Here is a 24090-nt window from a genome sequence, read left to right on the forward strand (position 1 = left end):
GGACTAGCTGGACCATAGCCCGTAAGCCATTCTAATAAAACACACACACACACAAACACACCTGTTCTGTAAGTTCTGTTCCTCTAGAGAACCCTGAAAAATACAATATGGAAAAACAGACTTCCAATAGCCTTTGTCAGAGAGAGAGAGAGAGAGAGAGAGAGAGAGAGAGAGAGAGAGAGAGAGAGAGAGAGAGAGCCAGGGCCTAAGGAAGCCTTGGAACCTTAGGAAGAGAAAGTCAAAGGCTGTGACTCCTTAGCCTATAAACACAGAGACACAAGGTCACACACATGGGTACATGCACAACACACAGAGATTCACACATACACTCACTCAGTGACCCACACACAGCAGGATGATTTAAGTGCAGAGCAAGGCAAGGGGCCTTTACTTTGTTGGGGCTCCAAATTGGGGGTGGGGTGAACAGAAAACTTTCCTAATTTTTCTGAGAACATGACCCAGGCTGGAACATCCTCTGCCACAGGAAGCCCTCCTGGTGACTCCCATTTCCCTGGAAGCTAGCCATGGTTTTTACAGGGAAGTCAACCCCTTCCATAGAGTCTACATGGGGCAGGCAGCACCTGCTCATGGGACATAGGCTACCAGAAGTTTTTCCATGAAGAGAGAATGTGAAGGAAGTGTGGGTCTCTGAGAACATGGCAGGATCAGGTTTCCCACGAACGTAGCTGGCTGCAGAGAACCCAGTCCTGTGTTTGTGCTGGGTCAGCAGACGGGGACAGACTGCTCAAGAGAATTCAAGTGGCTTCAGACAGATGACAGAGGATCCAGGCCTTGCCTGTCCCTGCTAGTGATTCTGAATCGGTAACCTCTTCTTCCTAGACTACAGGTGGCTTCTCTGTAAGGCATCAGTCTACACTCCATTAAGGGTTTTGTCTCCGTGGATCTAGAGTGTAGACCTTAACCTCATGACTACTGTTCATCACAGTGTCCTGGGTGAGGGCAGGGAGTGGGGCTTGTGTTGCAGGGTACCCTATCCAACAACCCACTAGTACTGTGCCTGAACCTTACCAATGGAGGGGACTTCCAAGAACTCTGGAATAGTGGGAGGTGGCTAGTACTGACCAATGGCTTCCCACACCCAAGCATGGCCCTTACCGTCTACTGGTGAGCATAAGCAGAGACCAGGCCCTTCCAGAAGCTCACAGGGCCAACTGGAGGTCTTCTGGGGCTCCTATGGGAACTCTGTCTACTTTTCCTGGGTACCCTGGCTCCAGGGAATGAGATCAAGCAGAACCTCAAGAGCCATCAATCTAGAGCACAGGCTGATGGGAAAGAGAGGCGCTGGCGGAGCACTGGTCCCTTTGTAATTGGGAACAAGAACAAACACAGCCTCGTCCTCAATCCAGACAGGATCTGGCTGTCCTCTAGGCCTCCAGGAGCCTAGAAAACTTACGACTCTAGCCTCATGTTAAGAACTGACTCACATGCCAAGGCCCTGGGGTGCATACCCTGAAATCCTAATCCCAAGTGCCCATGTATGAGACAAATAGGAATCCTTTAAAGAGGTGATTGTGGCAAAAATAGGTCATTGGAGTAGGTTCTAATCAACGACAGGTGTCCTCACACAAAATGGGGATAAGGTACAAGGCAGCTATTGAGGAAAGACCACGTGAACGCACAGGATGAGGGTGACCATCTGTAAGGCCAGGAGAAAGGCCTGAAGCAGATCCCTCCCTCCTGGCCCTCAAAGGGAATCTGCCCAGCTGGCACCTTGACCTTGGATTTCCAGCCTCCAGAGCTGGGGGAGATTAACTATCTGTTGTCTAAGTCAGCAGGTACACGGTGCTTTGTTCTGGTGTGTCAAGGTGACTAGCACACCTGTGCCGCACCCCAGACAAGCTATCGATCTCCTAAGGGCTCTCCCAGGCCAGTGCCTGGACTTTAAAGGAGATGGCTCTGCCTTTCATCTGCCCACAGAGCTTCTTGTAGCTTAGCTCCCCTGGTGAAGTCACTAGCCGCCTCTGCCAAGGGAGAGAAACCTTCTCTGGGGTAGGTCACATCTCTGGGCCATCTCAGACTGTAGCAAACTGACTGGGTACTTACTAGGGCTTCCATGATCCCCAGAGTCCCTGCTAGCTCTGATTTCCTATAAGCCTGGGGATATTAGCAGCCATTTCTAAAAGGGTGGCCGGTAAAGGCCTGAGTAGAGAGTACAGTTGAGGGGGAGAGCCCATCAGAGGCCAGGTGAGGTAAGGAAGTAAAACCTTCAAGCAAGAGATTTCAGTGGACCCAGCCTCAGAACCTTCACACCCCTGAGTGTGTGGTGGGGTGGGGTGGGGGCGGGTAAAGTGTTCTCTACTCTTGTCCTAGAAATAGAAAGTGCTGGAAAGCCAAGGGCTAGTAATTCCTCTCACCAATCCAGGGGGTTGGTGGAACCTTTTTTCTCTCTCTTAAGCCTCCCAGAGCATAAAGCAATACGCTAGGCAGAGAAGCTACCTTATCTGGAATACCAGGGCCCTGGCCCATCAGAGAACTCGAGGAACCATCAAGATTCCACAAGGAATAGTTTGATGGCAGAACCAATCAGGAGACCACAGGGCTTCCGAGACCTGCAAGGCTCATTCACAAAGGCTGCCTGCCCTGAACTTCCTCGGGGCCATGCTGTTAGCTTTTTGTCAGCCTTGGTACAAGCTAGGGCCATATGGGAAGAGGGTACCTTAACTGAGAAAATGCCTCCATCAGATTAGCCTGTAGGCAAACCTTGGGACATGTTCGTTACTGATGGGGGAAGGGGAGTCCAATGTGAGTGGTGCCAGAACTGGGCAGGTGGTCCTGGGCTGTATCAAAAAGCAAGCTGAGCAAGCCATGGAGAGCAAGCTAGTAGACAGTGCTACTCCATGCTTTCTACTTCAGTCTCTGCTCCAGGTTCCTGCCCTACTGGAATTTCTGCCCTGACTTCCCTTCATAAGGACTGTAAGCTGTAGAATGAAAGACTTCCCCAACTTGCTTTGGTTCATGGTATTCATCCCAGCATTAGAAACTTAGCTAGGACAAGGGGCACATCGTTCTGGGCTTTGAACAAGACTGGGCTGTATACCTAGAGCAGAGAGGTAGGGAGGGTTCTGAGGACCTGTGGGTCAACTGACCTCTAGCTGCTTCAAGGTCAGGAAAGGAAGAAGGGTCAATAGAGACCCAATAGATAGGGCCTAGCATCTTCAGATAAAACAAGGGCGGGCCAAAGGCTTCCTATATCCCCATACCTCTTGTTTGTGTGCCCAGCCTGATGGACACCCTGTCCCCTGCTTAGAGGTTGTACAAGGTAGAATATGTGTTGACCACAAAGGAGCGTGCAAACACTCATTCCTTCTCAAATTCCCCAAAGGAGGTTGTGGAGCAAGCAAGAGAAGGAACAGGCCAGAGATGGCCAAGGTTGCTCAGGCATCTTGCAATGAATGCATGGGCATAATGTGGAGGACAGCCAAGCAGAACAAGAAGGTGGTGGCTCAGAAAGGCCAGGGCAGCGGATTAAATGCTGAACTTGGGTTGGGGTGGGTGTGGCCCCCCCTTAATGATTTCAGAGTTGTCAAGGAAATAGGGACAAGAAGATAAGACCCTGGAACAGTGTCATAAGCTCTTAGCCCATTTTCTGTTGCTGTAACAAAACACCCTAAAACTGATTGCTTTCAAACAGTTTTCAGGGCATGGACGCACACACCTTTAATCCCACCATTTAGGAGGCTAAGACAGGAAAGTCAGGAGTTCAAGGCCAACTTTGTTTCAAAAAACAGAAAGAATGAAGAGAAAAGAAAAGATATATATTTATATTTATCTCGTCACTTTAAAGGCTGAAAGCCTAAGATTGGGTGGCCCCATCTGTTTGGCGGAAACACCTGCTTAGACAGACAAGGAGCCAGAGAGACAAGAGAGCCAGGTGTACCCGGTGTTCCCCTGTTTGATAGTGCAGAATTGAACCTGGGACTGAGCCAGCACTAAGGGCCAGATCACTCTTCTTAAAACAATCCACTGTCACAGGAAGCGGGGTCACTAGAGACTGACATTAATCCTCTCCCGGGCTGATGGCCTTGATGACATTATCATCTTCTACTAGGCCCTGTCTCTTTTTATTTATTTTTTTTATTTATTTTTTTCCTGTCTCTTTTTAAAAGAATTATTTTGTTTGTTTGTTTGTTTGTTTTCATTGTTCATGAACTGATGTGCAATTTATGCACACCAGTGCCCACAGAAGCCAGAGGGTGTCAGATCCTCTGGAACTGAAGTTATAGGAAGTTGTGAACTGCCTGCTGTAGCTGCTGGAAACTGAACCCAGATCCTCTGGAAGTGTAGTAAGGTCTCTTAACCAATGAGCCATCTCTCCAGCCCTAGGGCTTACCTACTGCTCTACACATGCCATCAGGTGATGGTGGCACACGCCTTTGATCACGGTACTCGGAAGGCAGAGGCAGGTGAATCTCTGAATTATAGGTCAGGCCAGTCTAGAGTGAGTTCCAGGCCAAGAACTACACTGAAAAACTTGCCTTGAAAAAAACCAAAGGGGGGAAAACAAAAGGTTCAACAGTGCCTACCACGGCTACACAGGGAATCAAGCTTCCGATAGTGGACCTCTGGGGGACACACCCAAACTACCTCTGGGGACACACCCAAACTACCTCTGGGGACACACCCAAGCTACAGCTCCAGGGAAGGAATCTCATCCTTTGTTAGTATAAATTTTGAAGATTTATTTATTTTATGTATATGAGTGCTCTATCTGCATGTATACCTGCAGGCCAGAAGAAGGCATTAGATCTCAGTATAGATGGTTGTGAGCCACCATGTGGTTGCTGGGAATTGAACACAGAACCTCTGGAAGAGCAGCAGCCAGTGTTCTTAACCACTGAGCCATCTATCCAAACCCCTGTTACTATAATGTGCACAGAATAAAATCCACTATTTTTTTTTGCTGTGCACTTCTACAGGTTTTTATCACAGATGCCAGTTACTTAATCACCACCTCTATCGCGGTTCAGAATTGCCCAGCTCTCTCAAGAATCTCTTCCTCTGCTGTCAGCCCCCATTCCATCTAGTTTCACCTTTTGCAAAATGTCTTATCCCAAAATTATACAGTATTTACATTGTCTACACATGCATATGGGATTGCCAGGTCTGTCGTCTGTTGACCCTAACTTCTCGCCTGTAGCCAACCTCATTTCTGGTTTATCTGTGGCGGCACAGGAATCAGTTCGTTTCTCTGCTGTAACATTGAGCAGTCTTATTCAGTGGGGATGTATTCCTGACACACCCTGAGGTTGTCTCTAGTTTGGGGCAATAGATGATTACAAATAAGTCCATTATAGATATCTGTATGCAGTTGGTGTTTGTTTGTTTGTTTGTTTGTTTGTTTGTTTTGCAGGGCCTACCTACATTTTCCTTTCTCCTGAGAAATGCCTGTGAGCGGGACCCTGGTCTTATGACAGGCCTGGGTCTCACTTTTCAGGGAAGCACCGAGCTGCTATGTGCGTGATGGCTCCAGGAGGTCCTTGTCCTCGCCAGGCATGCGGAACTTTTAAGTGGCTCATATTTCTTATTTTCAATGAGAGAGATCTGAGTGTGATTTCAATTTGCATTTCCCCAGTGAACAGCTAATTTTTCACGGATTTATTCGCCATCTGCCCATTCTGGAGGAAGAGTCTGTTCAAATCTCTTGCCCACTTTGAACTGGATCTTTTGCCTTCTGGTTGTTGCACTTCTTCGAGAGTTCTCCCCACCACGATGCTCACCCTTGACGGGATACGGAACATGTGAGTACTGTTTCTCCACAGTGGCTTGCCTTACAAAGTGTGGATGCTTCAGTGCTTCTTAGAAGGGGAAACAAAATACTCAACAGGAGGAAATATGGAGACAAAGTATGGCGCAGAGACTGAAGGAAAGGCCATCCAGAGACTGCCTCACCTGGGGATCCATCCCATATTCAGTCACCAAACCCGGATGCTATTGTGGATGTGCTTGCTGACAGAGCCTGTTACTGCCTGACAAATACAAAGGTGGATGCTGGCAGCCAACCATTGGACTGAGCGCAGGATCCCCGAGGAAGGAGTTGGAGAAGAGACTGAAGGAACTGAGGAGGGTTGCAGCCCCATAGAGGGAGCAACAACGTCAACTGGCCAGACTCCCTGGAGCTCCTGGGGACTGGACCACCAACCAGAGAGTACACATGGAGGGACCCCCGGCACCAGCTGTATATGTGGCAGAGGATGGCCTTGTTGGACATCAGTGAGAGGAGAGGCCCTTGGGCCTGAGGGTGTTCAACGCCCCAGCGCAGGGGAATGCCATGGTGGGAAGACAGGAGTGGGTGGGTGGGGGAGCACCCTCACAGAGGCAGAAGGAGCTTCTGTGACTGCCAATATCCCCTCTTTGCTTTTGTCCTTGGTTTTGCGTTAGCTTCCCATGCTTTGAGGATAGGACCTGCCAGATGCTGGTAAGGCGGCCTTGCCTCGCATTCTCTCCCTTCCTCTTGACCAAGGGCCCACCAGGCGCTCAGCTGCCTCATGACTTTGGGGCTGCCTGCACTGCTGGTCTCTCTGCTTTCTCCTCTCACCCCAGTCCCTTCTAAGTACCCCACCCCAGGGGCTCATAGAAAGCTTCCCTTCACTGACTTTCTCTCCCAACTGTTTATTTCTTCCATATAACTCACCTCATCTCACCTCACAATTAGCTTCTTTTTCTCTTTTTCATTTCAGAGCCAAGCTGCTGCCTTCTCCTCTGGGGAGAGGCCATTTCATCCGTCCTGTGCATCTGGAGGACAGAATGAGGCAGGGGATGGGAATGGCAATCCCCTCACATCCTGGGTCACAGCAAGCTCAAAGGCCACACACTCCATGCTAATGGGGCGTGGGGGTGGGGCGATGGTGGACATCTCCAGTAATCCCCAGTCTTCACTTCAGCTGTCTGTGTCAACCTCCTTCAAGCCAGGCTTTCCCCTCCCCACGACAGTTGCTAACAAGGCACTGAGGAATCAGTGTTTTAGGGCGAATAGCCTTGCTTTTTCTCTGACACTTTCAGATCAAGGTGCAGACGGCAGGAAGTGCACGGGGAGAGGAGCCCATAATTCTAAACTGGATTATTGTGACCCGCTGCGATCTAGCGAACAGTCGTCTTCCTGCACCTGTTCTACAGTTGAGGAGAAAAACACAGGTCCTTAGCATGTTCCCAAAGTGCCACTGTTTCTGCAAGGGCGCACACAGGCTTGGACTGAGAGGACGGCAGATGGGAAGAAAGGTCCAGCCCGGGCACTTGACCTAGGACAGCTACAAGCAGTCTGATGAGGATCAGGCCAGGCTTTGGTGGACTGCATGCTGGAGTGTGGTCAGGCAGGCAGCCCTCAGATGCAGCCTCGTCTTCCAAGTGGCACTTTCCACACTGTGTTTGGCTGTCTGCAGCTGTCCCCACCTTTGCGCTGAGCCTCCACAAGCAGCTGCTGGGCACATCCTGCCGCTGGGCTCATTCATCATCTGTGCTTCCGAAGCGTGCAAATCCTTTACGGGCAGTGTGCAACCACAGTACCAGGGCACATCCTTAGGACCCTGTCCAGCCCTGTGGGAATCAGTCATAGAGTCTACACTGAGCCTTTTGGCGGAGAGGCCAGTTACCAAAGAGCTAGGCCACACCAAGAGCAGGGCAAGCCTAAATGGATAGGACATGCCTGTCAAATTACCACCTAAATAATTATATTTGTACCCATAGATTAGTGAGCTTCGGTGAGAGAGGATCGTTTTTTGCAGCTGGCAGTGAGGACTGCAGAGACTCCTATCTGGCCTTACTGCTGAGAATAAGAACTGTTAAGTCCTCAGCCGTGGATGGGACTACTCTCTCACCCTTTCGGTGACTCAGGGATCTCCATCAGAGATGGAGCAGAGAGAGTGCAGGAGCTGTAGGAAGAGCGTGGGAGGACAGAACAGAATGGGGCATTGAATTTGCATTGATATTGCACTTTTGATACCACAACGGTTGTGATTTATGGCTCGAAACCCAAAACTCGGCCTGTCAACATCCCGTCATTGGGAGAAGTCAGAGTATCCCTGGACACACCCCTCCTAAGACATGCAGGCAAATTTGGTAACTAAGGGGAGGGGCTCACAAAGCTTCACCCCTCCCCCAGTAGCTTTAAATAATTAATTGTCATTGGGGAAGGGAGAGAGCAGTTTTCTTCAGCAATATAGCCATTAGTAAGGACCCTAGGCCCTGTAAATACCCCTCATACTGGACCATATAAGCAGCCCTAATGAAACCCACTGGGTCATCAAATTAAATAAGGACAGAAAACAAATAGCAAAAGAGCTGCTTTGTATGCCTACTGAAGCTGTGAGGGCTCTGGTGTCTCTGTTCTCCTTGACTTATACAATCTAAGAGGAGGGATGGATCCTTCTGCCCATCTCCAGCCAGGAAAGCTGAGGCTGTGAAGCACGCCTCACCCAGAAGTGAAACCTGAGCCCTGACCTGGAGGCTGGACACTAGGACCACCTGATGTTCTGTAGCAGAAACTCCAAGGAAAGACTGTCTGCCAAGTCAAATATCCTCAGCGCTCTGACTGCCATGCCCAGAAGCACCAAGAACTTGGGGGAACTCAAAGATCAGGGTCTTTTCTGGTCAAGCACTGAGAACCCCTGGAATGTCTGTGTAGGGTCTAGGAATGAGAGAAGGCAGCGGGGTAGAGATGGCTAGCAAAGATTTTTAGGGAGTGCACACCAGTGCTAGGCTGAGGGATACGGTTTCCCCATGGTATACTGCACGGGATGAGTGTGAGTCACAGGATCAAGGACGCTTGTCATCTGTCCCGACCTCTGAACAAAATCACCCTTCCGTATTTCCTGGCTCTTCTTAATCACAAACACACTGCTATAAAGAATGACCCCCGTTGAATCAAGGAGAGGTAAGATGTTTGAGTCCTAAAGAATGACAGGTAGAATGTGGAATGTCAAAGCTGAAAGGGACTCAGTGGCCAGAAGCCTGAAGAGAATCCCACAGGTAAGATGACTGAGATTTAAGGTGCCATGAGATTAGCCCGATGGCCTTGGACAGTATACATGAGCCATGCCTGTAGCTGGAGCCTTGACTGTCACATCCCCAAGAGAGCATTGCAAGGCTATAGGACCATGCTGAGGTATGCTCTTCCTGCAGTTTCTCTTCTGGCTGCAGGATCTGAGCTGCTCTTTCACTCCTTGCAAATTGGAGGCCACTTTGCGGATAGGGACCTTCATGCTTTAAGAGAGAGGCACTGATTATCTTCTTGACTCCGAGGGTAAAAGTTCTTCTCCCTGGACCACCCAAATTATGGAACATGGAACTGTCATGAGGGACCCAGAAAGGGGGAGAATAGACACCTAATACTTTGCTAGGGTGAGTGGACACTGCCATGGAATCAGAAAGAGCGGTGTGGGGGGGACTTAGCTCTGCTGAGACTCAGTTGGCCAGGTCTAAGTACACAGATGCACAAGTGACACACAAATGACACACATGTCTCACCTGGCAAGATTTAAAATTAAAAGACCTTTAAGTGCCCCCTCCAAGTGTTCGTCAAAACAGTCTTTAAAACATCTGAATTCATCAATTAGTAATCTCTCCCCTCAAAGGAATAAACTAGGTCTCCCCTGGGGATGTCCTGGATCCAAGGCGAGAGCACCCTGCCACCTTTATCTCCTATAGACCAACCCCTGCCCTGGCAGTTCTCAGCCTTGGAGAGCTTTCCAAGGCCAGCTTGTCTCCACCTCATATGGGCCCATTAATGAAACCAGAATCCCTGGGGTGGGGCCCAAGTGGCATTTTACAGCATCCCAGGTAATCCTCACATGTAACCAAGAGTGACAAGTTGGGTAAAAAAGATGCCTATGATGCCAGGAAGGGAAAGAAAAAAAAATCCAAAGGAAAAATAACCAAGGGTGGAGAGGGGCCAGGGAGACAGTTCCATATAGTGACCCCAAGAAGCAAGAGGGAGCTGGACTGGGGTTCTCACTTCTCCCCCTCCCACCAACCCTTGGCAGAGCTGCAGGAAGAAAGGTTGATGGGAGCGGTCAAGATTGCAGGGCAGGGCTGGTCCCACTAATGACTGCATCTTTCTAAGGCTCCGCACTGCGCACACACGCATGCATGTCTTAGCAGCCTTCTTTCAGCCACATTCAGTGCAGAAGAGAAAAGGGGGCAGGGCAGTGAGCGGGAAGACCAGGCCGCTGCTCAGTGACATGGAACGAGGGCCCTTTGTGATGGGGAAGCTGGATGTGGTGGTTAATTTCTTAATTCTCATCACAATTCGGTTCACGGGAGCCTCCTGGAATGTCTTTATCCATCACAGATGGTTCGGGAAAATGATAAATTAATATTGTTATCAATGGAGGCACGGCTGAGGTGGTTAAATAGCAACGTCTTCTTTGCAGGCTCTAAAAAGAAAGTGCCTGCTAAGTCCATAAAGAAGTCAGATGGTAAACAAAAACTCCCATCTTTTGACAGATTCCAGGACGAGTATCATTCACAAACCATTTTGCGGAGAAAGGGGAGAAATTCATCTCATCTGACTTTGTATAGGACAACAGCCCACACCATAATGAGGCTGGCCCAGCGCTGTGAAATCGCTCTGAATAGCTGAGAGTCCAGCGGCCTGTTCCCTGGGCATGTTTATTACAGCCCTTTGTATGCACCAACCCTGCCAGGCCCGGTTTGCTCCTCAGCTAGGGGAGGGGAGAAAGACCCCAACAAATTTGTTGCTATGAAACTTCCCCAATGGGGAGACTGCATAGTAATGTTTGGAATCAAATGCCCTTGCTCCAAGCTGTTCTTGTCTGGGTCCACCCCTGCTCGACACTGAACAAGGTCTTGAGCCAGCCAATCGACAGCAGTGTATGGGTGGCCTCGGGCCCCCTGCCCGGGCCCCTCCCAGACCCTGAGAAGTCAGGGGGTAAAGAGGGCCCCACGGCCATTCCCAAGCCAACTTGAGAGTTGAGAGCCAGTTGTCCCGATTCCTCTGTGAAATTAGGATAAAGCAAAGAAGAGAAGCTCTTCCTGTGAGGGCCTAGCATGGGGCTCCTCCGGGGTACAGCAGAGGCTAGGGCTAGGGAAAGAGATCCAGACTCCTTGAAGGACAAGCTGTCAAAAGAGCACAAAACAGGGGACCAACAAGTATGCATGCTTAAACCACGTGGCCCTGGAGGACAGGCAGAAGGGTCCCATGTGGTGGAAGAGGGGTAGGTATTTTCACCTAGAGACTCAGAGCCACACCTCTCTGTCCCCATGCAGCCTCTGAACTGCTCCCAAAGCTCCTTCCAGTCGGAATCACCAGGGTCATTTTTGGCAAGAGGGTATTCACAGTTCCCACATCTCCTACGGAGGCAACACTTGGGGAGGGAAGGGCAGGAGGTAGAGGCCTAGAACTCTCGAAGGATTCCTTCCCCACCAATCAGATGGCTTCTTCTGTCACATTTTTGCCCCTTAATTGGAGGAGAGCCCTTTCTCACCAATCAGGAAGCAAGACCTTTTTTTTCCCACACCATACTCTTCCTCACCAATCAGGGCGCAGGATCTCACTCTTTCCTCACCAAGGGGTGGAGCTCCTAAGTCACTGCCTTTCTTCCATACACTCTTTCCAGTCTCTCCCTGACCAGGATCCTTCTCAGCTTTCCCTCTCCAAGTTATTCTTGGGTTCCCACCAAGGCTGGGGACAGCTGATATCCAAGACTGCAACTGAAGACGGCCACCAGGGCTGGCTCCAGCATTTGAAGTCACAGAGCACCCCTCCTCTGTCTGTACCTGCCCCACCCCTAACCTCAGCTGGCGAAGGAAGCTGAGCATCCCTGCCCCAAAGGCAAAACCCAGCAGGGCAGCAAGTAGGAAGCATCCTTCCTTGGGGAGACCCTGGACCTTCCTGCCCTCCAGCACAGGACCGCCCACTGACTTGGCTAACATAGGTTAAAGTTCTTGGCCAAATGGGCAATAAATCCGTGCTGGTCAGCTATTTATGAGATCCTAGCTTCCATTTCTTCTGTAAAAGAGACAGCAGACACTCTGGATATAGGCAAAGGAGTTGGACAGCTTCCAACTCTGTTATTCGAAGACCCCCAAACCATCTCCCTAGCCTTGAATATCCTTGGACTTCATTGCCTGGGCTACCTGCCCATTGTCAGAGTCTCCTGGAGCATTCTTTCCCGAATCTGTTTTCCCTCTCTGATTTGGAAATAGCCCCTGCCACCTTTATGGTCAGGTTCTCTTGGCAACCAGCAAAGGCAACCATTGGCCAAAGACGTGAAAGGAGGGCCTGTCTGCATCCTGAGAGATACTTTGTTCATCTGTACATGGGGAATCCAAGAGTTCTCTAGAGGAGTCTGCAGAGCCAGTGGGGTCTGGGTTGCCGTTGTTTGCTTAGTAAGGAAGCGTCGGTACAAGCAGAAGTGGCTCGATGCTCGGAAGGCACTCCTTTGGCTGAAGCTCTGCCGTTGATGTTCTGAGATCCTTTGCCATCTTGGCATAAGGAGCCCTGTATCTTCACTTTGCACTGGATCCCTCAAGACATATGCAGTCACATACAGCCAGTCTGTACCTGGGCACCCAACCTGGCATGTATTTCTGGCTAGGAAGCCATCTCTGCTCCATTCAGAGGCTCAGCAGCATCCAGATGGGCCATCCACTGCAGTTCCTCACCTCAGCTATCTGTCATGACTTTGCACCCTCCCGAGTCAAGGTCCCTAAAGACCCCATTGTCTTCCAGAAGCCCTCAAATGTAAACATTTTGTGTTCAGGTATACCCTGGCCCTAGACCCCAGCAAAGGAGCAAGAATCCCTTAGTCCCAGAAATTCCCAAAGGCTAATATGGATACTGTAGAGTAGGGGGGACCTACTTTTCACCCCCAGAGTCATGTGACCATTGCTTGCTTCATTTTGTCAGTGAGACAAGAAAACAAACAGCAGAAAGCTAAAACATTCGTGCTTGCTCCAGTGAACAAAACCAGTCTCCCACGTCTTTCTTCCCCCGACTTGGTCCTAAAGAGTAAAGCTATTTGCAAATGGATTGATGTTCCTCCTAAGACTCTGTCCTGAAGCTGCCAACCTCCCTGTGACTGTGTGTGTGTGTGTGTGTGTGTGTGTGTGTGTGTGTGTGTGTGTGTGTGTGAGATGGGGGTGGGATGGGAGGCAGTGCGAACGTAGCCAAAGAAGTATGTCTGTGAGGGGCTAGAAAGAGAGGGTCCTTTGTCCCAACAGTAAAGCCCGGGTGAACATGACTCTCTTTCCTCTGGTATGCAGCACACCTGTGCTCAGGAGCCGCTGGGGAGGAGGGAGGCGAAGGGGGAAGTGGCAGGAGGCTGGCCCTGCACTCTCACAAGGGATCACACCTACTGCTTTCTTCCCTGAGCCACATCTCCATTGGCCCTTTGTTTTGCCTTTCACCTCCAAATACCAGGGAGGCCTTGAGAGAAGAGAGAGGGGGCGGGCAGGGTATGTGTGCACACCTCAGTCTACTCCACTTTGCAGGGAACTAGAAGAAAGAAAAAAGGGAGGATGGGGAGAGAGGGAGCTCCGTGGCCCCCAAGACAACCTACCTTTGCAAGCCTTCCGGTGGGTGATAGGCTTGCCCATGTCTCGGTAGAAGCCCTCCTTGCAGTAGTGGCAGTGGCGGCCCGCAGTGTTGTGGCGGCAGTTGAGACAGACTCCCCCACTCTTGCGCCCTGATAGCTTATAGAGCTCCATGTTGAATCTGCAGCGCCGAGCATGGAGGTTGCAGTTGCAGGCTGCAGGGGAACAGAGAAAAACCATCAAGGCAAGGGGAAGACAGACACCCTGCAGAGAGACCTGCCATCCCAGGTGCCCCTTCATCTCCAGGCAAGAGCGGCTTGCTTGGGGAGCCTTTCCTTGCTTCTTTGGAAGGCACTTATAAACGCGGGTTGAGTAGTTCACAGGATCATGGCCGAGGCCTCCCACACCATGGACTTGTTGCCTCCAGGGAAGAGGGTGAAATAAGTGTGTTGAACTCTCTCAACAGGAACAGGCCACACCCAGATGCCCCAGCTTCTAAGTGCACCGTCCACCCTCACCTCCTTTTTCCTACTCCTCTTTCTGCCACCAGGAACTCTGAGCCATCTGCCCCCTCACCTTCCCCCCACCCAGCACCGCAGAGGACCCTTTGCTTTCTTCTCTGTGGCTCTCCCCCTTGTCAGTCGCTCGCCCTCCCACTTCCCTGGTCTATGCACTTAGCTCAGAGGTCAGTTCTTATCCTGCCTTCCCTGATGCCCATGGGATCTAAGTCCTGCATCTCACATCACCTCTCTGCTCATGACCCACAAACCCTCACTTCCAGCTTCAAGTCTGAGGTCTGTACTTGGACCCAGAGGCACCTTCTCCACATTGCCCCTTCCTCTCCATTCTGCCTCCAGATGCCTGATTCTGCAGGATTCAGACAACTGTGTAGATCTAAATTATCTGGGGGGAAATTGCATCCTTATTGAAATGGATTATTTTTCTTGTCATTTTTCCTAAAAATTATAGTATATTCATTTACATAATATTTACATTGTAATGGGCAGTATAAGCCATTTAGTGATGAGGTTTGTGACTGGTTTTTTTTTTGAGACATGATTTCTCTGTGTGGCCCTGGCTGCCCTGGAACTGGCCTCAAATTTGGAGATCCACCTGTTTCTGCCTCCCAAGTGCAGGGATTAAAGGTGTGCGCCACCACCGCCCAGCTAGAGATGAGTCTTAATAAGGGGTTTTATGTAGACACAGGAGGATATATAGGCGCTGTGAAACACGATGCCACTTTACAGAAGGGATGGGATTTTTGCATCTTCGGAGAGTCCTGGAGTCACTTCATAGAGACAACTGTGACCAGAGTGGGATTTCTAAGCATCAATCTGAGGGTGTCCATAAAGATAAAGTCGAAGTCATTTAGCATAGCCCTGGAGGCTGTTAACAAGCCAGGCCTACTCCCTCCCCGGCCTCAGCTCTACTCCCCAGCTTCCCAATCCCTCCTGCTTCATTTATTCTGAACTCTGGTCAGTTTCTGAAGCATGCCAAGTGTAAGAGTGGCCCTCCCATTCCAAGGCCAGCTTGTCTTCCTGCAGGTGATGCCTCTCCGTCTGGCTGCAGCCATCTTACCATCCACAGGGTGTCATTTCAGTGCCATTCCCAAGCCCACAGCTAGCCCTTGCTTGGATGAGGCCCCAACACATCCCCCAAAGGGATACTTGAATTCACTGCCCTGTCTTTATGCTGCATGGTCTATACACATTTTATGCAACTTCTAGAGAAATGATGCTTGATGCTGTACACTTAAAAAACCAAAGGAAGAAAGGGGGAAGTGCACTCCTGTTTTCACCAGTCACTGTGAGTATAGGGGCTTCCTGTGGGGCTACTTAGTATGCTTCGTAAATGTAGATCATCCCCATTTGCCTCTAGCCTTGTAGCCTTTTTCTCAGAACAAACATTTTTTAGTGTCAATATGATCTTTAAAGATTGTCTGGTTCTTAGACATGTGGGTCTTTAGTCTGAGACAGGCACACTGAGCAAGCAGGTTCTCTTCAAAGCTGGCCCACCAGGCTGGTCCCTACTGCCCATGTTATAAACCTTGAACCACCTTGGAGCAGGCACATCAGCGCTCTGCTCTCACTAATGATGGGTAGGTAGTACAGTCCTCAAGGCAGAATTCAGTTAAGTTCTGGATCTGCGTGTTTTTAACTTTGGATCAGAAAACACCAAGTTGCCCTCAAGGAAGGCTGAACTGGCTTTGCCTCCTACTAGCAGGAAGTGATAGCTCTCATTTCACCACACCCTTGAAAAGAATAACAACACACACATTTGATATCAACATTTAAGAAAAGAATGTTTGCAACTTGTCAGGGGAAAAGGCCAGGACTTGACATCGACTTGTGTCCATGACTACAGAAGAGGGGGTACGTCTCCTCGTGTCTACATTTCCATCTCCCTGTGTGCCTTGCCTATTCAAGCCATGGCCCAAATTTTCTCTCTCCATGGTTGGCTTAAAACGTTTGCCTTTTCTACTATATAAGCTGTAAATGTCTCTTACTGGTTTCTTACTGGGACGATGTTTTTACTTGTGAAGTTCTGGATTTTGCTCTCTGGTGTTACAAGCTTCTTTAAACGTTCTTCCAGGAATCGGTCCCCAAATCATGTGCCCATGTGTCACTCAGCTGACAAGCAGAGGTGGAGTTAAAGACAGTGCCTGTCCTGCAGTCGAGAAGCAGAACAGATCTGACTCCCAAGAACCTTGAAAGTGTCCCTGAGCAGGTGTCCCCAGGTGATTGAGTTCAACTAGACACAGAAGCTGCATTGCTGCCCCACCCTCTACATGGAGGGCTGCCACACTGACGCTGTCTCTTTGAACTCACTCAGTAAGACAAGGAACAGGACTTACTCCAAGAGGCTCAGTGAACAGCCAGCCAGCTTAGCACAGGAGTCAGTGAGTAGAGTCCTGGCCGGCAGCCGCTAGACTGTCCCAGAGAAAATGACCAGCATCACCAGACAGAACAGCTGGACCTGAACTACAGGCCAGAACTTAGATCTTTCCTGCAAGAACAGAAACCCCAAGACCCAGTGCACCTGCCCAGTACTGGGAATCCACAAGGATCGCTGGGGTCTCACTGCCCTCCTCTGCACACAGAATGACCTTAAAGCAGCATCTTTAGGTCCTTCATGGAGGTAGACACACTCCTGTGTCCCCCTCTGTAAAGGAGGCTCTAGCTGCCCAGCATCCAACAGGCCTCTGAGCCCTTCTGGGAATGCAGGACTGCCTTCCTTACCCCTTGGGAACGCTCAGGCCCGATCTCCTTCTATGCACACCTCACGGCAACAAAAGGTTCTTTCCAAACAACTGGTCATACAAAAGAAAACTCTGAGGCCAACATCAAAAAGCACCCCCGCCCCTCCTTGGGGCTGTCAAAGAGCATCAAGTGATAATTACCCACGCTCAGACTTCTGCAAAGTATTTTACAGCTTGTTTTCTTTTCTCTTTGTTTTATTTTCTCTACACAGATGGAAAAATGCACTGGGCAAAGTGGCTCACATCTGGATCTCTCAGGTCCACAAAGAGGTGTCACCCAACTCCCACCAGCCGTGGGCCCTGCCTCGGAGAGACACCCTAATCCCCGAGCCTTCCTGTTTACCTCCTGCTTCTCTCCCAGGCAAAAATATTGGGTATTAGTTTCATTATCAGATTTCAAGGCGGGAAGGAAAGGGCAGCTTTGTAAGAACAGAGGTCAACTCAGGAGAGATGGGGGTGGGGAAGCAGAGACCCTCCTGGGGGACCAGCTTGGCCCAGATCAAGGAGCCCCACACCACTGGAGTGACTTGGTAGTCTATCTAGGGGGTCCCCTGGTCTCTCATAAAGACTCTAATCTGTGTGCCTGCTAGCTAGCATGCCGGGATGAGCCAGCCACATCCCCTAAGGCTTCGTCTCAGGCTCGTGAGAAGCAATGGTGGGTAGGGAGCAAGGACTTCCCGACTCCACTCCTCAACCAGAAACCTGGCAGGCAAGAGAAAGGGCACCAAAAACCAACTCCCACTTCCTTCCTCCACCCAAATGTCTTCTGTGTTGTTAACTTCCAACTTTAAGCCATTTCGTTCATGTCTCCTGTCAACTGGAACGTGCCTGGCCACTTGGCACCTGCAGCTGAGTTATAGTCAGCATACACACACACACACACACACACACACACACACACACACACACAACGTCTCTAGAGAGACAGGCTGTACTTTCAACCACCCAAGTGGCTCCTCCTTTAACAGAGGAGATGGCCAGCCCTGAGGAGCAGACCCATCAGAATTCACATTGATCAAGTTGGCCAGATGCTCTTAATCAATTTTATTGCTTCACTGGGGACGACATGGAGAAGCCCACAGCAAGCCTTGATTACAGTTTTTGTTGTACAATTGAGAGAAAGCTAACACTCAAGAAAGAAGACACATGCGCTTATAGAATAGTGAACCGCGGATAATGGATTGGTGTGGGTGGGAGGATTAACTGACTGGCGATTAGATGGATGGATGGGGTAGATGGGGAAATAGAGGAACGGGCTGATGGATGGACCCACAGGATGAATGACTGAGATGAATTGGTGGATAAAAATAGACAGAGGGAAAGGTAGGTAGGGTGGGCAGGTAGATGGATAAGCGGATTGCTAGGTGAGGTAGCTAAATGGATGGGTTCATGTATGGCAGGCAGATAGGAAGGTTAGAAAGTAGACAGGTAGATAGATAGGATCAAGAGGATTTGCTGTCTGGCCCTCATTCTAAAGGCATAGTCCTGTAGTTTTCCTGTGTTTTCACTCTGAACTAATTTAAACTCATCTTTGTGTGTTGATTAAGCAATTTAATCCCATGTAAATAGACTTCTGTACTTCAGTGAGAAGAACCCTCATCTATATACCACAGACTCTCCCCAGGGCTCTGAACACAGAGAACCAAGTCTCAGCAATTCGATGAGTTGACAAAAACATAGATGTATCGATTCTCTACCCAAAACACCTCAAAAACTAAGTCACACGCCTACCAAGACTATCCCAGTCCAGAAAGCACCCAGGAGCACTTCATGCTGACCTTGCCACTCCAAAATTTCCAGGACTCTGGCCTGTTCATGAAAACGGGAAGATCATCTGGTCATGGTCTTGTCAGAAGCCCTGGTCTTAGTCCCAGAGCCCCTCCTCTGTCCTTCAGCCACCGTGAGACTGAATACTTGGATGGATGGATGGGTGGATGGATGGGTGGATGGATGGTGAATCAATAGGCAGTTGGCTTCATTTTTTCCTTCCTCTCTGGAGCAGTTCTTTTTGGGAAACTTGCCTGTGTTCTTTATAGAATTGCTAAGAGAATTCTAGACTTACATGCCTGCCTCTGGGCTGACAAAAATAACCCACAAAACACCATCTGCAAGCTGGGTACATATTTTGTCTTTCTTTTCATTTTTTCTCTTGTTTTTTTTTTTTCTTTCTTTTTTTAATGACAGGGTCTCACTCTGTAGCTCTGGCTGTTCTGTAGCTCACTATGTAGATCAGGCTAACCTTAAATACAGAGATCCATCATCCTCTGCTTCCCGAGTACAGAGATTAAAGGCATGAGCCACCACGCCCAGCAAGGCTGGATGCTTTCTATAAAAGAAACTGGTTTCTCACCTGAGGCTCTCTGTGCACCCTCTCAGAGGCGCACTACAAAGCACACAATTTTATGAATATAGTCAGCTCTTCTGGAACCCCTCATTGTTTCTAGAAGTATTATGTAAAGGAAAAGAGACCTACTCTGGTTTGATTTTAGGAAGTTCAGAAGCAAGTCAGAGGCCTGCTTAATGGTGCTTCTATTCCCAGAGGGGAGACAGGTCCATGAAAGACCTGAGACTTCCCAGCTATGAGCAGAGCTGCTGGGACAGGCCAAAGACAGATAGACAGACAGACAGACAGACATCTTTCTGGGTCCTTCTGGGACCAGATAGGACAGGAAAAAAAGACAGAGAGGGGCCAGGATGGTCTACTTTCACTGATCCAATTGCATCTGCATACTGGTTCAGCTGGGGACCCATCTAGAAGCTTCTCATCCTTGACACAGAGTATGACTGTATAGCCCAGGCTGGCCTTGAACTTGTGATCCTCTTCCACAGCCTCCCAAGTGCTGAGATTGCAGGCATGCACCACTAAGCCAAGTCCCAAATGTACATCCCCTCCCTGTCTCTCAGATAGAGTCTCATTTAGCCCAAGCTGGCCTCAAACTCACTATGCAGCCAAGGATGTCCTCCAACCTTCTGATCCTTCTGCCCCCCCTTCTAGGATTACAGGTGTCAGCCACTATACACGGTTTAAGCGGTGCCGGAGACAGGACCCAGAGTGCATGCTGGACAAGCACCCGCTTTACAAACTGAGCAACAGCCCCAGCTCTTCCAGATTTGTGCCTAGCAAACTTCCAGGTGATGCTGCTGTCGCCGGCCTGCAGACTTATGTTGAATAATGGAATCAAATGGCAAAGAAATTAGTTGGACTGTCACCCACCCTGTAGAGAAAGTGCCTTGTGTCAAGGTGAGGGTGGAGCTTACAGCAGGGGGCCTTCAAGAAGGTGGAAAGAGTTCTGGCTTCATTTAAAAAAAAAAAAAAGCTGTCTTAAACAATTGGCACAAAGTCATGAAAATATTTGAGAGCTATTTTTAAGAGTTGGAGGCTACTCCTATTTTCTTTTATTTATGACCTTGCTACTCTCTTTGGTACACTATTTATTTAGAAATTGTCTGTCTCTTGTTTATTAGTTGTAAATATTCCTCCCGCAGTAAGTGTCTTCAGAGACTACTTTGTGAAAAGGCCCAGCTGAGCAACCAAGGCTGCGCACACCTGGCTCCTGTCTGCGCCAGGGGGATCATGCTGAGCGGAGCTCTGAAAGGCCTCTCTTTGGAGCAGAGGCTGATGTGAGCAGGGCCCAAACAGCTCTGGTACCCGCAGCAGTTTGTGTTTAAAGGTAAACTAGATGCTGATGGCCAGTCCATTTACACAGCAGACTGTAGGTGTCTCCTTATAACTGGGAAGTCCGGCTGCAGGCACACTTTGGTGGTCAATGATTATTTATTGAATGCTATTATAATTCCGGAGCTACACAAGGAACTGGGGAACAAGACAGAGCCTCAGGAGATGCCCAGGTGTGGTCAGCTGATGCTGTTGTCTCCAATGGCTCAGCCCAAGGCCCACTGCTAACGCAAGGATTATAGATTGTAAGCAGAGACAGTGCAGTATAGACCAGTCAGAGTAAACCCAAGGGCATGGAGGACATGAGGACATGGAGGAATAAGAGGACAAAGGGGACATAAAACAGAGAGTCTGGTCCCAGCCAAGCTTCCTGAGACTCAATCATTGAAGACGACACTTTTCAACTTTAATGCAATAAAAACCACTGGCAAGCACGGTCCCTATCCAGGGCTGGGAGGAAGGGTGTGGCAAATGGTAAGTGCTTGGGTCTTCCAGAGAAGGGGTGCATGGTGGGCCACTCTTTAGGGGTCGGAGCAAAGAAAACTATTTTAGCAACAAAGCGAGTCCCTGGCTGCTTGGAGGTTTCCCATCTCCCTGTCCTGGGTCAGTCAGAGATCTGGAATCTCCTGAGCAGATGATGCTCCTTCTGACTCTTTATCCGCTCAACAGTCCAACCACACATCACTGTGCCGGCTCAGTCAGCTCACGGCCTCCCACACCACCATACGATGGGGAGAGCATCGATAGTTAAGCCAAGATAGTTTGAAAGAGTAGACACAGAGCTTTTATTAGTCTGTTGCTACAATTATTCCGTTTTGCTATTATTACTAATCTCCTATAGTCACAGGAGAGTATTATACATATATATTCACAGTGTCTGCTACCATGGGTGGTTTAATGTAGCTGCTGACATATTGGAAAGCAACGTGTGTGTGTGTGTGTGTGTGTGTGTGTGTGTGTGTGTGTGTGCGTGTGTACTATAGTTTCCCCTGAGTCTGCAGCAGGCTGAAGGGTGTATGTGTGTGTGTGTATGCACATGTGCACACACAGTTATAATTTCCTCTGAGTCTGGAGCAGGCTGAAGAGCTCTAAGAGAAGACTAAAGAGCAGTGAGTGAATAGGGTTCCACTCCTATCAGCCCGGAAGCCCCTGAAGCTGAATTCTCCCAAAGCACCCCTTGCCTCTCAGTGTGTCCTCTTGGAAGACGGGTTTAAAAAGCCCTTTATCCTAAGATTCCAATTTGAAAATAAAACCTAACTACCTCTTCCCTACCAAGGCTTTATTCTGATATCAAGGATGCAGTGGGTGGTAAGTGCAAAAAGACAAAAATGTGGAAAGTGCTTTGGAAACCCAGCGTCGTCCCGAGTGAATGGGTCAGGGAGGCCTGCCTGCCAAAGAGGGCTTTAGATGGTTTCTGATAAAGTCTCTGAGATAAGTGGCCAGTGTTTGTTGAGGGCTTAGGGAGCTTTAGCCAAGTCTGATCACAAAGCAGGCCTCTGTCAACAGTCCTTCAGGCCACTAACAGGGCTGAACAAACACTACAGTAACAAGTTCTTCACACCTGTGGGGCTTGGGAAAGGTTTGGCCCCTTTGTCCACAGGCAGACAAAGAAGCTGCCTAGAAAGCCTGGGCCCCCACCCAGCCAAGCCTCTGGGCATCTGAAGAAAGGCCTGGGGTCAAGACAGACAGCTTGAAGTCTGGCCAGCCCTGCCTCCCTCTGAGAGCAGAAACACCTCCCCTCCGACAGGGAGACCCTCCAGTGAACAGAGTCCCTGTGAATGGGCAGCAAAGGCTGGTTCTGAGGCCCGGGGCCTGACCCACAGGCAGTATGAAGGCCCTGGAGTTGGAGCATTCCTGAGAGTACAGCCAAGGCTTGGAGGTTCGTTCTCCCCCCTGTACACTGCCACTGTCCCCTCCCCTCTGTTGACTGCAGGGCCATCTCCCAAATCTACTTGACCTTGCCGTCATTTTTTCCACTGACTCCTTTCCTCTGTAAACATGTTAGCCTTTTCTTTCCTCTGCCCTTTTTTGGCTGCTCCACCTCCCCCTAAGGCTTTCAAATGATCCCCTCCTAACTGTACAGGCCTTCCCTGTGCAGGACAACTCAGGGTTTGCACTGCAGAAACACCCCTCCCAGACCCTCACTGTGGAGGAAATGAGGAGATCTGGGGAAGCCCGGAGCAGTCATCAATTCTTCTTCCTCACCCTCCTCAGATCCACCCTCTCCGGAGCCTGGCCCCAGGCTGAAAGAGGGTGGGGCCTCGCTCTGCCCTGTCACCTCCCCCAGAGAGGTCATCCCTGGCCTACTATGTTCCATTCCCAACCTAGACCTTCCCCACATCCACGCATTCCTTCACTCCAAATCTCTGAACATTCCTCTCAACTTGTTACCGCCCTGTTCTGGAACCTTCCACAGTTGCCCATTTCTGAAAAGATGCAAAGCCTATTTACTCTCAAAGGGAAAACCAAAACTAAACAAAACAAAACTGGTTTCAAATATAGGTCCTAGGGACTGGAGAGGTAGCTCCACAGTTAAAATCACCCCACAGGCTGCTCTTCCAGAAAACCCAGGTTCAATTCCCAACACCCACATAGCATCTTGCAATAGTCTATTATGTGTTCCAGGGAACTCAACACCCTCTTCTGGCCTCTGTGGGCAATAGGCACACACATGGTGCAGACATACAGACAGACAAATCACCCATATACATTAGGGAAAAAAAAGCGGTCCAGAGGCTGACTTCCAGCAGAAAGATCTTACCCCATCCCCACTCGTGACAGAGCTAAACAGGAAAGAGGATGTTGTTCACCCAGGGCAACACAGAGCTTGAGACAGGAGTGGCCCTCCAAGTTACCCTCTTATGGAAGAGATGGGAAGAATGTGGCAGACACTTTGCCAGGAACCTGGCAATAGTTAGTAATAGCTAACCTTTCACCTAACTAGTTCAGGGCACTTTCCAGATCTCCTGCCTGGCAAAGGTCTCAGTGTTCTGAGAGCTTGGAGCGTGATAACCCCGCCTCCTGCCTGTTGGAATGTCTTCCTAAGGACAGCTAATATTCAAGCAAAGGAGGTCTGCGAAAAGCTTGCCCCTTCTGCTGGAAGGGAAGGCACTGCTGTGAAATCCTCTGCCTTGTGACTCACATGCCCTGCCAGATGCCTGCTTGCAGCATGGGGGCTCCCTTCCAATCGCTCTCCCCAGAGGTAGTGCACAGGCTCCATGCACTAGACGTATGAGAGTTGACTTGCCAGGGGAATGGGCCAAGCCTGGCTCCCGGCTCCCTGGAGTCATTTCCCATCTGTAATGGGTCCCATCACCAAGGCTGGCACATGCGGGACTTCAGTAGTGGTGGGGGAGGCTGGCAGTGAGGGCTTAATGACTTAAAGCTACTCTGGTCTACACAGGTGGGAGCAATGTACAATTGGAGGGACACAGCTCTCCTTCCACTACAGCATCTCTCTCTACTGGACCAGCCAGCTAAGACAACTCTGGTTAACTCTGACCTGGGGCTTAAGCTCCAGAGACAAGTCAGCCTCTGGTGCTCCAGGACCTCTGTACTGCACAGAGCTCTAGGCCTCACTGACACAGGGCCCTGATAATGAAGAACACAGGCTGACACCAGGGATCTGGTGAGCTGTGGTAGGCCA

The 24090-nt window shown here is 49.8% G+C and overlaps 1 protein-coding gene across 2 annotated transcripts in view; it reads right to left on the minus strand.

The window, feature by feature from the left end:
- Ntn1 (netrin 1) overlaps positions 1-24090 on the minus strand; it is a 191299-nt gene that overhangs the window by 54171 nt on the left and 113038 nt on the right. For both annotated transcript variants that reach the window (XM_029483604.1, XM_029483605.1), the window contains exon 3: positions 13536-13724. In XM_029483604.1, the coding sequence (XP_029339464.1) occupies positions 13536-13724 (189 nt within the window). The remainder of the gene's footprint in view (positions 1-13535; positions 13725-24090) is intronic.

This window comes from Mus caroli, chromosome 11, assembly GCF_900094665.2.
Source record: "Mus caroli chromosome 11, CAROLI_EIJ_v1.1, whole genome shotgun sequence".
NCBI classification, from domain to species: Eukaryota; Metazoa; Chordata; class Mammalia; order Rodentia; family Muridae; genus Mus; species Mus caroli.